Source organism: Grammomys surdaster, unplaced genomic scaffold (assembly GCF_004785775.1).
Source record: "Grammomys surdaster isolate TR1022 unplaced genomic scaffold, NIH_TR_1.0 183, whole genome shotgun sequence".
NCBI classification, from domain to species: domain Eukaryota; kingdom Metazoa; phylum Chordata; class Mammalia; order Rodentia; family Muridae; genus Grammomys; species Grammomys surdaster.
In genome coordinates, this window is record NW_021604628.1 from 3,120,409 (window position 1) to 3,136,910 (window position 16,502).

Below are 16,502 nucleotides of genomic sequence, written 5' to 3' on the forward strand. Positions count from 1 at the left end.
GTCTCAGTCAGCTATGCTTGCTATAGGTCAGGGAGGTGTCTCAGTCAGCTATGCTTGCTATAGGTCAGGGAGGTGTCTCAGTCAGCTATGCTTATATAGGTCAGGGAGATGTCTCAGTCAGCTATGTGCTTGTTATACAAATATGAGAACCTGAGCTCAATGCCAAGCACTCACATAAAAATAAAGCATAACCACCAGGTGGTGGTGGCGCACGCCTTTAATCCCAGCACTTGGGAGGCAGAGACAGGCGGATTTCTGAGTTCGAGGCCAGCCTGGTCTTCAGAGTGAGTTCCAGGATAGCCAGAACTACACAGAGAAAACCTGTCTCAAAAAACCAAAATAAAATAAAGCATAACCATAAAGGGAAGTTGAGGAAGACAGTCAACATCAACTTCTGTTCCTTACACACACACACACACAGGAAAAAAATCTCCTTAGCAAACCTTATAAAAATGAAAACTATTATAGGCATATATTTTTCACAGCCTACCTGAATAAGGGTTCAATCTCTCCTCTAGCCCACCATCCATCAGAGGTAGTGGAAAAGAAAGATTATTAGCATATGGGGAAGTAGAAATAGTTCTTCGGGACAATTCCAATCTTTACTGTTTTCAGTCCAGTTCACTAGCAAACACCAAACACAAACCAGCAGCTGCAGTCCAGTCCACTCGGCAGACACCACACACAAATCAGCAGGGGCAGTTCAAGCCAGAAGAAAACACAAGGATTCAGCCCAAGTTCATGAAAGTAGCAAGAAGCCTCAGGAATCTCACAAGAAGTTCTTTAGTGAGTTTCTATGATGTCACCACAAGCAAAGCTCAGCAACACAATGTATGGCAAACCAATACATGCATGTCCTCAGCGAAGACTAGTGAGGCAGAGTAAAGCAAAATGCTTGAGCTCCCACTGTCTGTGGGGTCATATTTATATTCTAAACATCATGTGTCCTTTCACATGTTTGCTATAGCAAAACATTCTTTCACCTGTGTCTGCTTCAGCACAACATCCTTTCACCTGTGTCTGCTTCAGCAAAACATCCTTTCACCTGTGTCTGCTTCAGCACAACATCCTTTCACCTGTGTCTGCTTCAGCAAAATATCCTTTCACCTGTGTCTGCTTCAGCACAACATCCTTTCACCTGTGTCTGCTTCAGCAAACCATCATTATAAAGTAACTGAGTCTCCATCCAAAGAGCCAGGGATGTCCACTTCAGACTATGACTACTGGAGAGCCGGCTCAGCAGGTAAGACACCGGCTGCCCTTGCAGAGGGCCTGCTTCAGTTCCCAGCACTCACGGACAGTGGCTTACCGTCACATAGAGCTGCAAGGGGTCTAATACTCTCTTCTCAACTCCACAGACACCTGGACTCGTGCACATATCCACCACAGACACATACTTTTTAAGTAAAAAATAAAATCATCCTAAAAATAAACAAACTGTAAATTCCAAAACCTAGACACATGAAAAGAAAAAACATAAACAAAACAAAGCAAAATGACAAAAACAAAAGATAAATGAGAGCAGCTAGACAAAGAGCATCTGACTGTCTTCCAATCAGTGCTCCACGACAGACTTGTCAAGAAATGAGGAGACAGCCTTCAGATTAGAACACAGATGTCACACATCACAGTCTTTTCAGTCTACCAAAACCAGAGGGCGTTTCAAGTGTGAGAGTAAAGGACACACAAGACATCCCAAAGCTGGACTCTCAGCACCAAAGACCAAGGCCAGGGCTGGGGAGACTGCTCAGTTGGCAACCACTGACCGTCCAAGCCACAGACCTATGTTCTATGGAGTAGAGGATCGCTCTACCCCACGTAAAGCTGGACACGGCAGGATACGGGCTCTCTGCAGTAGTTTACCAAGTTTACCTTCTAACTTGGAGGGAAATTTCTTAAGACACAGGATGTAGATCAAGAAGCAGATATCTCTGAAATAAAATAAAATTTTTTTAAAAAAAGGTCTAGGATATAAAGGGAAAGGGAGACACTAGGATATTCTAGAACATGATACTTACAAGGAGGTAAAAGACAGGATGTTTGGGGAGTACTGGGTAAAACACTATCCTACAGGGAAGCCTTTTAAGACAGGAAGCAAAAAAATTCAAAAGACCTTCAGCAAGTCCTCAAGACTAGCCAGATTCACTAGGCCCCTTTCTTCCCCAAGAGTACATAAACATTTGGAGTGCTGAGAGTCACTCTCAGAAAAGCCAAGCTGCAAAGATGACTCTGAAATCAGCCCAGGCACCAGGAAGAAGCAAGAACAGCCAAACTATGTACAAGAAATAGAAAGTAGCTGATGGGAAAGGCTCAGCCCAACTGCACAGCCTGGAAAGAACACTCTCTCTCCTGCTGCGTGCCTGCAGGCTGTGCAGTGTACTGTCGCACATGCTGGGGTGGCTCTGGTGAGACAATGGCCTTTGAGTCATTTCTGCTCCTATAAGTAACCCATATTCCTGTAAGTGCCCTCAATAAAACTCATTGGGTCTTCAAGTTGGACTTGACGGTATCTGCACTTTGGTCTGTTGTGGGCTCCCCATGCAACAGTAAATCTGTGATCCCATCATTCCTACAGGGAGATGAGAAGCAGACACAAGAGAATCTCTAAATGCATGGGCCAGTCTCACACATAACAGAAAGAAAAAAAGATACCCTGTACCCTGTCTCGAACCAGGAGAAGATAAAGAATAACACTGAGGCCTCTACATATTATAATATGCTTGCCTATATCCACACACATGAACATGCACTGTACACATACATTATACACATGTACATGCACTGTACACATACATTATACACATGTACATGCACTGTACACACACATTATACACATGCACATGCACTGTACACACACATTATAGACAAAGGGTTTTTTTTTTTTACAGATAGATGCCAGAGGGCAGGCATTGTGTGTTTTTCAAGGGAACTGAAAAATTACTGTAACCTCAGAATTAAAAACCCATCAAAAAACATTTCCAGCAAATAATACAAAAGAAATTCAAGAGAATTGTCCTCAAAACAAACCTTAACTATAAAATCTTAAAAGAAGAACTTCAAAAAAAAAGAGAAAATGACCTCAGAAGAAAGTTCTGAGCTACAACAAGAAACGGGAAAGGGAACCACGGTACGGAAATGCAAACAGAGAAGGAAACACTGTAGGGAAAGGCAGCAATAACAATGTCTAACACTGTGACTAATATATTTCCAACAAAGCAGGAACAGTTTCCAAACACATGTGGACTGAGAGGTAAGCACTAAATCATCCTGAGGTCCCTGTACTGTTCAGAAGAGAAGGTATTCATTACTTTCAAATATATCCAAGCATCCTCTAAGAGGAAGTTGTCACTCAGAAGAGGTCAACTTTTAATACCCTAGGGAGGAAAGTAAACTCAGAGACGAAAGGCATCCGAGGAGCAGCATGAAGAAACAAGAAAAGGAGGGAGGGATAGAGATATTGAGGGGAAGATATCAAGTAATCCAAATAAAAACGAGACAAAACGAAAGGAATAAAGCCAAAGACTTCAATAGCTGGAAATGTTAGTAGGCAGGATTATCTTGTTAGGCAGACTGTTAGACGAGTTTACATCGCAACCATACAACACATCTAAAACGAAAGCTCACACAAAGGATGCAAGTAAGGAACAGCAGAAGACACATCCAGCAAACGCTGACAGAGCGGGAACACTGAGGAGGGCGACTGCAGTGCCAAACACCCAGGTCCCCAGGAAGCCATAACTCTACCATGGCAGGCATCTAGACTTGCTCCTCAAAAACACCTTGCAGGAAGACACACAACGGTGGAACACATAAAGGCACTTGTTGGCAAGTCTGATGACCTGAGTCCAATCCCAGGGACCACACTATGGAAAGAGAGAACGAACTCCCAGAAGCTGTCCTCTGATACCTGACCTTCACATGCATGCTACAGCACACACGTACATACACGTACACACAAACACTAAATGTAACTACAATTTTTAAATATCTACTGCGTTAAAGAGCTTGTCAACAGAACTACAAAGCAGCCAGTGAACAGCAGCAGGCTCTCACATACCTAGTACGTTACACAGATTCTCTGACTCACCATGCAATTAAGTTTAAAACAATTTTTAATTGCTTTGAAACAGGATCTGACTACATAGCCAGGACTTTGATCCTCCTGTTTCAGACTGACTTAAAATTATTTTTTAAAGTAAGTTTTAAGACTCCAAACAGCATTTGAAAACTAAGAACAATGTCTCTGGTCTGGAGAGAGCCCTCAGCAGTTAGGAGCACTTGCTGCTCTCCAGAGGAGTGCAGTCCCCAGCACCACTTGAGGCCATTCTCCTCCACATAGACTCTAGGGGATCTAACACCAATTGCATATATTGAGTCAAGTGCATATATTCACATGCTCATAATTTAAAAAAATAACCTTTTCCTTCTGGCTACAAAGAATGTCTCTATAAGCCGGGCAGTAGTGGCGCACATCTTTAATCCCAGCACTTGGGAGGCAGAGGCAGGCGGATTTCTGAGTTCGAGGCCAGCCTGGTCTACAGAGTGAGTTCCAGGACAGCCAAGGCTACACAGAGAAACCCTGTCTCGAAAAAAAAAAAAAAAAGAATGTCTCTATAAAAATAAGCCAAATAACTAACTAGGAGTTATAAAGCCCAACCAACTCCATTTTTGAAGCTCCAGGCGCTAAACTCCAATTCCAAGAGGAAAACCACAAAGTCCACTTGAGCAAACATCCTATGGCACTCCCCTCCCCTAGCAACAGCCAGTCAGGCTATAAGGGCAGGGTCAAGGTACAAATAGATAACCTAAGACATCCTGCAGAAAATAGATAACCTAGCCATCCTGTGTGTCAGGTGGTTTTGCTCCCGTGTTTGCTTCCTGAAGATTATGCCAGAAATGCAGTTTTTAAAATATTAACTTGCTGACCCATATGGAAATTCCCCAAGTTTGCTGTAACTACAGTAAACACCCTACACCCCTACACTCGGGGCTCTCACTTCTGACCTGCTGCGATGGTGTTGGTGAGAGTCCTTGCTCTCGAGCTTATAATAAAGACCCTTATATGTTTGCATCGAAATTGACTCCTCGGTGGTCTTTGGGGTCCCTGCTACTTGGGCCACCACAGGAGTAGTGAGATTAACAGTTAGAACTAAACAATAGCCGGGTGGTGGTGGCACACGCCTTTAATCCCAGCACTTGGGAGGCAGAGACAGGCGGATTTCTGAGTTTGAGGCCAGCCTGGTCTACAGAGTGAGTTCCAGGACAGCCAGAACTACAGAGAAACCCTGTCTCGAAAAACAAAACAAAACAAAAAGAACTAAACAATAACGAATATATAGCATAAATTTTTTTAAAAAAGTAATGAAACACACACACAGTTTTAGGGGAAGTTGAAACTTACTGAGCAGCAGTGATGATAGCCCAAATTGCATGGCAACAGCCCTCTCACTTACAGTAATTAGAAATTCTCCCTCTTAAGAGGATCTGTGAGCAACACCCCCATTCAAGCAGAGTATTACTTGAGGCAAGGAGGGCAGCTTTCACAAAAGCCCACACAGCATAAGTTAGAAGACAGAGCCTGGATTTCCCAGACTGTAGGCAAAGGAGGAAGAAGCAGAGGAAAAGGCTCAAACAGAGAAGCACCTAGTGCATATGACAGAGCTCCTGAGAGCACAGCAGGCCAGAATATCTGGAGTGTCTGAGGCAGACACTGAGGCACCAAGCAGTGTGTGCTGCAAACTGAGGACGAGGCAGAGCCAGGCCCTGCCAAGATGAGCATCAGCTGTCTTCAGGAAAATAGAGCAGAGCTTAGAGGCCCACAACACACACTCTGCAATGGCCAAGAGACAGACCATCAAATGTTTAACTAGCAGGGACAGTCACCATGTGGAGAGCTAAGTACTTCCCTTGGGCACAAATTTGAAGAATTTCCAAAATGCTCTATGGCCATAAGTTTTATATAATAATTAATACAAAAATACTGTAAAGGCTACAAGTTTGTAAATAAAGGTAAAATGGGCAACAGCATCATGCCAGAACGTATGGCAGCCTGGAACAAGAAGAAATCAGGATGCAGTCTATTGACAGAGACTAATTAAGGAAAGGATGGCACATGCCCACATAGCACACACAACACCTACTGCAGTTTCCTGTTGGGATGCTAGGTTTCCCAAGACTTCAGTCTGAGAAAGGCAGGCTCTGTGGTTTGTCTTTAACAAATCACAGACTAGCAATTGGATATAGGAAAAAGTCACACCAGCAATTGAGAACTTCAACTGGGCACAATGCACACAAACAAAATCGCCCTTCTTCCCATATTTCCATGACAATTTTCAAAGCCACAGCAATGCCAGGAGTCAGAAAGACAAAAGGTACCAATACTTTCCAAAACAGTGTCTTAGTTAGGTTTCCTATTGATGCCATAAAACATCATAGCCAAAAGCAACTTGAGGAGGAAATGGTTTTAGTTTACAGCTCTTAGGTCATACTCTGTTGCTGAGGGAAGTCAGGGTAGGAACTCAAAGGCGGCAGGGACCTGGAGGCAGCAGCTGATGCCAAGGCTATTAAGGAGCCGCTTTACTGGCTTGCTCTTTCTGGCTTGATTGGCCCTCCTTCCTATATAGTACTCAGGATCGTCAGTCTAGGGGTGACACTGATCACAGAAATGCCCCCCCCACATCAATCCTCAATCAAAATAATGTCCTATAGGCTTGCCCACAGTCAACCTGTGGAAAGTTTTTCAATTGAGGTTCCTTCTTCCCAGATGACTCTAGCTTGTGTCAAGTTGACATAAAACTACCAGCAGGGCAGGGATTCTCAGTCCTCTAACTTCCCAACAGGCTGCAAGCCATCTGAGTTTTATTAGCAGACTCATAAGGATTACAAAGTCGCACCCTAACAAACTATGTGGTAGGCCAGGTGCTCAAATGTAGTGCTCCTAGAGAAGTCAGCCCTGAGACTGGCTTTCCTGCAGTCTCTACCCAGGGTCTCCAGAAGAGGAAAGCCTCTACTTCAGACTACAAACGCACAATCACAAGTCCTCTGCCTTAAAGGATGCCTCAGAGCTGCTTTTATGAAGGCCACAAGAGCAGGACCGAGTAATAGCAAGAGCTCTGGTGTGACCCATCAAGCACAAAACACCTCTCAAACGCATTTACAGAAAGTTGCCAACTTCTGTCTTATAGCATGATAATAAACCAGCCAATCTTCTCTGTAGATATCAAAAAGCAAAGTTCCCACATGAGGATGACTATGGTTCAGGAAAACCTGGACAAAGTGTCCTGCTGACTTGGCACTAACTGTCACATAACCTCAATTTTTGGGTTTTTTTTTGTTTTTTTTTGTTTTTTTTGTTTGTTTGTTTTTGATTTTTCGAGACAGGGTTTCTCTGTGTAGCCCTGGCTGTCCTGGAACTCACTCTGTAGACCAGGCTGGCCTCGAACTCAGAAATCTGCCTGCCTCTGCCTTCCAAGTGCTGGGATTAAAGGCGTGCGCCACCACCGCCTGTCACACAACCTCAAAATGGTAAAATTTACTCATATATCATAACTGCCTTTGAATTTTCATATTTGTTCCCAGATCAGTTGTCCTTAAGAAGCTAAAAGGGAACCAGTGCAATTTTGAGAGACCTGAGCCCTGTGTCACTGCCAGGGTACATGTCACAGAAGCCAGGGTCCTCTAGGTTATAAAAGAGTTACCACACCAACCCAGAAGACTCTTGTTTCTTGTGCAAATGATTTCTCCATATGACATTTCTAGTCCAACAAAAACTATTTGTGAATGATGTATCAGGTTTCTGATTGTCAAACGGCCCAGTATCTGCTCCCCTGATCCTGTTATAAACACAGCTGACATTAAGAACACAAGGAATATAGGCAAGACAGAAAACAAACATGTTGCAAGACCTGTCTATTGTTAAATTTTGCCCTTAAAGTGCTTAGCTATCAACCTGGATTCCTTAGTAAAACAAATCTTCTGTAACAGTAGTGTTCTGATATACCATGAGGTTTTAAAAAAAAATGTTTTAAGTAGGAGGGGTGAGCTTGGAAAGCCACCCAAGCACTTCTGCTTAATGAAACGGGGGAGGCTGAGCCAGGACAGAAAGCACTCCCTTGCTCTTGACAAGCTGGACCTGCAAGGGAGTCACCTGAGGTGACAATGGTGAAATGAGCCACCTTCCTGTTCCATCAGTAAGGAGCAATAGTGAACATCCAGTACCATAAACAGACACAGACTCTAGACCCCCGTCATCCTCAGCCAGCTGAGCCCAACAGACAAGTCAGCACCACTGACCAATTCTAAGACACAGAAACAAGCTTCTCATCAAAGACAGCATGTACATTAAGAGAGAACTGGTTAAGCTGTGTAATCTCCTAGGCAGAGTGCTGGAGATAGGAGCCAGCGCTTACACACAGTAGGCAATGTTCCACCACTACCCTACACACCTAGTCCTGGTCAGCTGATTCATGACAGAAGCCTACAGTTAGAGGTCTGCTCATTTCTAAACAAGAACACAACAAGGAGGTAGGTTTTCCTTCTGCGCAGGGCTAGTCCCAGGACCTGGTGCATCCTTGGTGGTCAGATGCTCTACCACTAAGCCAGCCTCAGCCTGGTCATGAACTATTTTACATCTTTATTTAGATTTGGGGCCCCACCCCTGTCAAGTAAGAACCTAAAACTGTGACTTACGATAATAGGGTACTAAGCCACTATCTGTATGTGAAGGCTCATCACCATGTAACACGACAGCAGACCAACACCAGTCTCACTGGCTATAAATCCACATGTGGTACTTTAGTATCAGGTTTTTTCAAAAACAGCTATTTGGATCTTCAGTGTTGCCCAGAGGCCATGTGGTAAAACTGGATGCCAGCCTGTGGCAGTATTGGGAGGTGCATTTGAAACTTCCAGAGAATGGAACCTAAAGGAAAGAAGTAAGGTTGTACAGATGTTGTGATGGTTTGTACATGGTTAGCCCAGGGAAAGGCAGTTATTAGGAGGTGTGGCCTTGTTGGAGTAGGCGTGTCACTGTGGGCGTGGGCTTAAGACCCTCATCCTAGCTGACTGGAAGCCAGTCTTCTCTTAGCAGCCTTCTGATGAAGATGTAGAACTCTCAGCTCCTCCTGCACCATGCCTGCCTGGATGCTGCCATGTTCCCGCCTTGATGATAATGGACTGAACTGCTGAACCTGTAAGCCAGCCCCAATTAAATGTTGTCCTTTATAAGACTTGTCTTGGTGTTCACAGCAGTAAAACCCTCACTAAGACAGAAGTCATGGAAAAGAGTGGCCGACAGGTGAGTTTTAAGTGCCCCACACCTATAGGGAAGGGACTCCTGACAGATGACACAGAATTAAGATTCCAGGAAAAGACCTGTTCCTAAGTGGCCACTTACTTCTCAGCTGAATGTTCTACCCCAGGTATGGGCTGGGTTGCAAGCCACGTAAAAGGAACACCCTCTCCCTGAGTGGTGCCTAAGTGGCAGATACAGTGCTTCAGTGAGAGCGCAACATGCATGTCAGTCAGGCAAGGGCAGAAAAGAGGACAGGCTCTGCAGGGCCATTTCTAGTCGTGGAATGGTGGACTGCAAAACACATCTCAGAGTTTCAGATCTACCTACTCCTTCTCCACGAAGTTATTATTTTCTTATCCTCCTCGGTGTTGTCACCTGGGTGGAAATCAGTGGCAGTACTGACCGATGGAGTCTTAGGGCCTTCACAGCCAACTTAATGGTAGCTACATGTCCTGCAGAGCCAGCCCACCTCTGTGACTGGATCATGTCTTTCTCACTCTCTAGAAGATGTGTCTTTCAGCCATGTGTGGATTGCTATGAGACCCTTCTCATGGAAGCTCTTATTGGTCAAAGACAACACATCTGGAATAGTCAGAGTGAGAGCTGCTATTTTTGTTATCTGTTTACTTTGAAACAGGCTCTCCTGTAGCCTATGCTGCCTTGAACTCTCTATACAGCTGAGGGTGACCTTGAACTTGTGCTGATTCCCCACCTCTATTTCTAGGGTGTGAAGTACAGGCGTGGACCTCTAGGCCTGATTTATATGGTGACAGGGCAGGCCTCCTATGTGCTAAGCAGGTCTTCTACCAACTAGGCCACAGCTTTAGTGTGTCCAGTGAGTGTGCTGCTTCTCCCCCATGCTTGTCAACTGATTAACACCTTTAAAAGGCTAGAGAATTTTACATGTCTAATATGAAGCAAGAGTTTTGGTTGCCTGCTTTCATCAAGGGTCAAATGGAAATACCAGTGTCACATGACAGCAGGGGAAGAAGACTCAGGAAGTAACAAACACACCCTTGGGAAGTTCCTGACTCAGGAGAGCCTCTCCGCAAGGTTATAGAAGCACTGACAAGCGCTGGAGCATGAGCCAGCTGCCTCCAAGTTGTCCAGGGAACTGAAGGCACACAGCTCCTGGGAGTCATCACCCACACTGGGTCAGAACTCAGGGATGCAGCTGCCTTTGACTCATCCATGTTTCAGTAAGTAACCCAAAACATTTAGGTTCACAAAGCTAGACTTGGGTATAGTGGATAATTTGGTCTGTTTTCAGTGCCCCTGTCTGGGTGAGCAGACATTTGTTCATATCTCCAAAAAAAAGTAACACAGCATAGCCACTCGTGTTATGTGTTGGCAGAGACTCTAGCTGTATTGTGCCAGCCCTGAGAACCTGAGAGAGGCTGGATTCAAAAGCAATGGAGTCATTTGGTGGAGAGAACGTGAAGGCAGAATAGTACTCAGGTTGTGACATGATTTCTGCCATCACTCTTACCTAGGTCTACAGTTAGTGAGTGGCAAATGGAATAGAAGGATGTGATCCAACCCATAAGCACACGGCAAAGAGAAAGCTACCTTGGGAAAGTTGTGGACTTGTGAAATCTCAAAGCCCACCCCTAGTGACACACCTCATCAGATGAGGCCACACCTCCTAATCCTTCTCAAACAGTTCCACTAACTAGGGGGTCACACATTCATGCATAAGGGGTCATTCTCATTCAAACCACAATAACAACTGAACCACCTTTCCAGCCCAGGATGCTCAGTTTTTAAAGAAAGTTTAACACTTAAAAACCAGCTGGAAGAAGGCTGGACCCATCTCTAGGCCTGAGGCACAACTCTGAAAGTGAGTATCCTTTGACGGTAAAGTAATTAGAGCAAAAACCCCAGGAGAGAAGTGAATCACAGACATGCCAAAAAGCCCAACATAGCACAGCCAACTGGACTCAGGTGACTGTCAACAGTGAAAGGGCTTCAATGGAAGAGAGGGAAGCTGATTGTGTGTAATCCTGGAAGGCTGCTGGGAAAGGAAGCCAATGTGATGGCTGGCTCTGCAGCAGGTCCTTCACCATTACTGCCATCAACACATGCTTACTGAGACCCATAAGAACAGAGGCCAAAGAAGGGAGGCAGAGAAGCAGCCCTCACACAAAGCTTGCTGGGAAGCTGAAGGAGAGATTAGCTGGTCCATGAATACTTATAGAGACCACAGAAGAAAAGGCAGCAATGAATCAACACTCAGAGCCCACACAGACACCAGCACTGTGGAAACAGCTTAGCAGGAAACAGAGAAGGGGACAGACAGGTGAGTCACAGACAAGACTTAATGGGATGAGCATGCAGAACATACGCCAACCTTGCTGGTATTCCAAGTCAAAGGAGTGAGGCAGGTGGATGACTAGCTGGCTAACTGACTGATGACACATATACTCTCTATAGGAATAAATAACAAAATGCTGACAGGGTTGCAGGAGACAGTACAGTGGCAGCATTTTACAGAGCTGCATGGGTGCCACTTCTCAAAAATCCTACTTCTGGGGAAACTCCTTGAGGAACTAACACACAGGTCCACAAGGAGATATTTACCAAGTGTTCATTGTAGCAATTTATATGTAGAGAAATTAAAACTGTCCTAGATGTCCCCTTGAACAGAGAAAGGTGATCTCAACATTAGGACTTCTGCAGCTTTTGAGACACCCCCCACCCCAAGAAACAGATCAGATCCACAGACAAGTTTTACCACTACTACAAAGAAAACTGCATGTCACATTACAGCAAGCATTGTTTATGCACTTAGACATGTCAGCATAAAACACTAGTGAAACTGCTGTGTGGTCCACACAGGGTATCACTGAACACAATGCATGCACAGCTACTGAGATCATGATGGGTGAGCAGCACATGGGCTGACGAAATGGGAGCAGAGCATGAGGTACCAAACCACCAGCTCCCATTAGCCTGCACTCAGACGTCACGGAAGGCTCTCTCTGTCTAAGGAGAAGAAGGGGGATTCTTCTGGTAGCCACAGTGATAGCAGGAGTCTCAGGCAACTCAGATGCTGCAGAGGAGATGTTTCCCTACCTTGAAGGACCTTGGTAGCTGCAGGCAGTTAAGCAGCAGCCATAATAATACTTGAGACCACAACAAACCTCAGCTTTTTAGATGAGGCTACAGAGTGGAGCTCTGGGGAACACCAGAGCACTACAGGCATCTGGGAGTCAGCAGTTCAGGAAGTGACCCCATAGAGATACTTCTAAGTTCCAAACCTTACCTCGTCATACACAGCATAATCTCTGGGCCTCTAACGAGCCCTTGAGTGGCACCAGAAAACACACAGGGCAGCTCCACTGGCCTGGGCAGCACCAGGTTGAGACACCACAGACGTGGGGATGATACCAAAACAGCACTGTGACTTGTGGCTCAAATCCAAATGGACTGTTGCATTTTCCAAAGACTTTAAACATGAGGCTTCTGACCTAACATTCCAAACGCCCAGGATGAATCCAAAATTATTCAGTATATAAAGAGAAAAAGAAAATCCCACTTCATGGGAAAATATAAGAGACCCAAGGCCAAGATGATAGAGGCGCTTCGAGTGTCTGCCACAGACAGACGTTTAAGGGCTCCTGAGCTAAGAAAGAGAGGCCTGCAATGCATAAGGCACACAGCTGGAAACCACTTCACAGGAAGAACCCTAGTAACCCCAGAGTTTTCTGCCATGGGTCTATATGCTAGCACAGGAATGTCTGCTGTGGAAAGCACTAGCTTCCATTCCCAGCACTGCCCCCCAAAGAAGAAAAAAAAGATTTCCTGTCCTACTCCCCAAGACTATATATACATCATACGCTGATAAAGTTAAATTACATGGCAAAGGAGGCTCTGCAGACGCAATCACAGTGACTAATCAACAGGCGCTGAGCTGATTAAACAGGTTTATCCAATATGCCTAATCTAAACACAGGAGCCCACAGAAAGCAGAGCTGCCTCTCTGCCTCTCTGGCTAGGAGCAACAGACAAAGTGTGACACACACTGTGATGGTAATCACTATCAACTCAACTGGATTTAGAATTACCATGGAAAAGCAACTCTGAGGATGTTTCCAGAAGGTTTGGAAGGAAGACTCGCTCTGAATCTAAGTGGTACCATTCTATGGTCGGGATCCTGGACTGAAATAAAGAGGATAAAGTAGGCTGGTGAGATAGATGGTGTCCCAGGTAAACATTTCCCACCAGGATTGGCTGGCCAGTGTTCAAGTCTTGGGGCCCACAGTGCAGAGAACTGACGCCCATTAGTTGTCCTTTGAGCTCCACATGCATGCTAGACCATGCACACAGATGCATGAGGAGCACACGCGTGCACACACATAAATAAGGAGTTAAAAATACTTCTCAAACGTGGAAATCCAGCTGAGGATCAGCATTCTGTTTCCTGACCATGGAAGCCATTGGCTAGCCGCCTCCCACTCCTGCCACCATGCCGTCCCTGGACCAGGGACTGACTGCACCCTTACAGTGTGAGCATACACAAAGCCTTCCTTCTTTAAACTGCTTCTATCACAGCAACCAGAAAGGAAGCTAATACAGATGCCAATGATAAGATGCACTGTGGCATACCAGTGGGGCCATGTGAGGAAGAGCAGTCAGCCCTGGGCAGGATCAGTGGGCCAGCTACTCAGCCGATAGACTAGAACGGGGAAGCAGACTCTTGCAGACTCTTGCAGAGCCTCCCCCAGGGAGCCAGCTGAGCACCGCCTTGACTCTGGCCCTATGAGACACCCAGCACTCAGCAGACGACTGGTCAAGCCAGCTCAGATCCTACCTGACACTGAGATACTAAGTGTACAATGATTAAGAAAAAAATAGCTACAAAGTTTAGTGAACAGGTAAGAAACTGCCATAGCAAAGGCCTGCTGAAGCTCATTCTGAGGCAGCCAGTAACACAGCCTGAAACATTTAGGGTCCACTGATCACTCTAAGGGGTAAATGTTCCTCCTCTTGATTTATTTTTTTTCTGAAATACTATGTAACCCAACAGCCAGCAGGCTAAAGCCAGCAGGAGGAACATGAGTTCAAGGCCAGCCTGTGCTACACATGGGTCCTATCTCAAATAAAATGAGATAAACTATGGTCTAAAGAGAGAACACATTCCTTCGTCCTCCTCAGCCTGCTTCCTGTATTTAGGGCTTGCTGGGTCAACGGTTTCCTCCCAGAGGCTCCAGCAGCATGCCCCAGGCCTGTGCGAGCGGAAGCCTAAGCTGCCATCTACTTACACTTTGAGTCTGGTGCACTGGCCAGGCTTTAAGTCCCCCAGCAGCTGCAGCATGGTGTCCAAGAGCACCCGGCTGGAATTCACTAGGAACTCACGGCCACAGGCCATGGCGGCAACATCTGCAAAGACAGACAACACGTCAAGACGGCAGGTGCAGCCTGGAGCACACAGTGGCAGACCATGAGGAGCCGCTCCCTATCCCCTCTAACCTCCACGCACGCGTCACCACACACGCGTCACCACGGATGTGTCATGGCATCAACACACCTGCACTTTCACTCTATTTCTGCCACTGTCTCTCACAGACATGGTGGTGATGGTGGTGATGGTGATGATGGTGGTGGTGGTGGTGGTGATGGTGGTGATGATGATGGTGATGATGGTGGTGGTGATGGTGGTGATGGTGGTGATGGTGGTGACAGTGATTTTTTTTCCTAAGAAGTCACTGGTGCTTCACATTCTGGAAAATTCTGCTTAGCAGATAGTAGAGTCCCTGACTTTCTCTTCACAGATCCAAGCAGAGCAGGTAACCAGTGAACACTGAAACCGAGTGCTGCTTGTAGAGCTCACATGGTACTGGATGAGGACCTGACAGTAGTCAGAGTGACCACACATGAGGAAGTCATGCCATAACCATAGGAGGGAACACTGAGACCTGGGTGTTGCAGCACCGAGCCCCAGAAAACCAGACCAATAGCTATCTGGTCCAAGAAGAACGCTGAGCCGATGACTGATGACCAGTCTTACTGGGGGATCAAGCATGGAGAAATCCTTCAAGAATGGACTCATAACTTTTAACTATGACATGAATGGGAATCCTATGACGTCAAAGGCAGAACGTGAAAACTGAATCCGAACGCTCTCCTAAATGTTCCACCCGACTGTGATCAGTAAACACATTTTTTCCTACCTCGGGCTCTGCAAGTGGGCATGAAGACCAGAGCAGGCCCTGGCCCCAGGACTGGGAGAGCCAGCACTGGCCACCCGGCCGGTATCCACACATAACTATAAGGATTCATCCTTATAGTAAGCCCAGCACACGATGCATGTCTCTGTAGAGTCTTCTTCATCAGGACTAAGAAGACATGATGCAAAACGATGACGGTAAGTAACCAAGGAGGCCAAGATGGAGGGGGCGGGGCAGCAGCAGCCTGCCTCCCCTTGGCTAACAAAATCGATCCTAGGGAGGGCTCCAGTCAGTGGAGTGTCTCATCTGCTTACAGTACTGACTCCATCAGCTGTTCTGACCTCCTCACACACTGTGTGACACACACATGCACACACACATATAATAAAGAATTCTATACACACACACACAGTGGGTGCGCAGAGATGGCTGGTAGTTAGGAGCACTTGTTGCTCTTGTAGCTCTTCCAGAATTATCTACTGACAATCCTAATGGTGGATGGTGTGGAGTCCCCACAAACAAGGAACTACATCATCATCCGCACTTCACCGCAGCACTGTGGCGGTGTGACTGAGCGGAGTCCGGTGGGCACATATATTGAATGCTTAGTCATCAGGAATGGCACTATTTCACAAGAATTAATAGGATTAGGAGTCATGGCCTTAGACACTTGGAGAAAGTGTCACTAGGGATGGGCTTTGAGATTCCAAAAGCACGTGCCAGGCCCAGGTTTTCTTTTCTTTTCCTTCCTCTCTCTTTTCCTCTCTCCCCCAGCCCTGCCTGTGGGTCTGGATGTAGCGCTCTGCTACTGCTCCAGCCCCATATGTGCTGCCATGTTCCCAGCCATGACAATAGTGAGCTAATCCTCTGAACCGGTAAGCCAGCCCCAATTAAATGCTTCCTTTTTAAGAGTTGTCTTAGTCATAGTGTCTCTTCACAGCAATAGAACAGTGACTAAGACAAGTACCTAACCTAACCCCAAGACAGTCCTCTCTGCAGCCTTCCTGCAGCCAAACTCTTCACAGACCAGACAATAGCAC

At 45.9% G+C, this 16,502-nt stretch overlaps 1 protein-coding gene across 1 annotated transcript in view; it reads right to left on the reverse strand.

The window, feature by feature from the left end:
- The window catches only part of Hsf2bp (heat shock transcription factor 2 binding protein), a 79,277-nt gene that overhangs the window by 37,655 nt on the left and 25,120 nt on the right, over positions 1-16,502 (reverse strand). Inside the window, exon 6 of the mRNA XM_028767973.1 lies at positions 14,557-14,674. Coding sequence (XP_028623806.1) covers positions 14,557-14,674 — 118 coding nt within the window. The remainder of the gene's footprint in view (positions 1-14,556; positions 14,675-16,502) is intronic.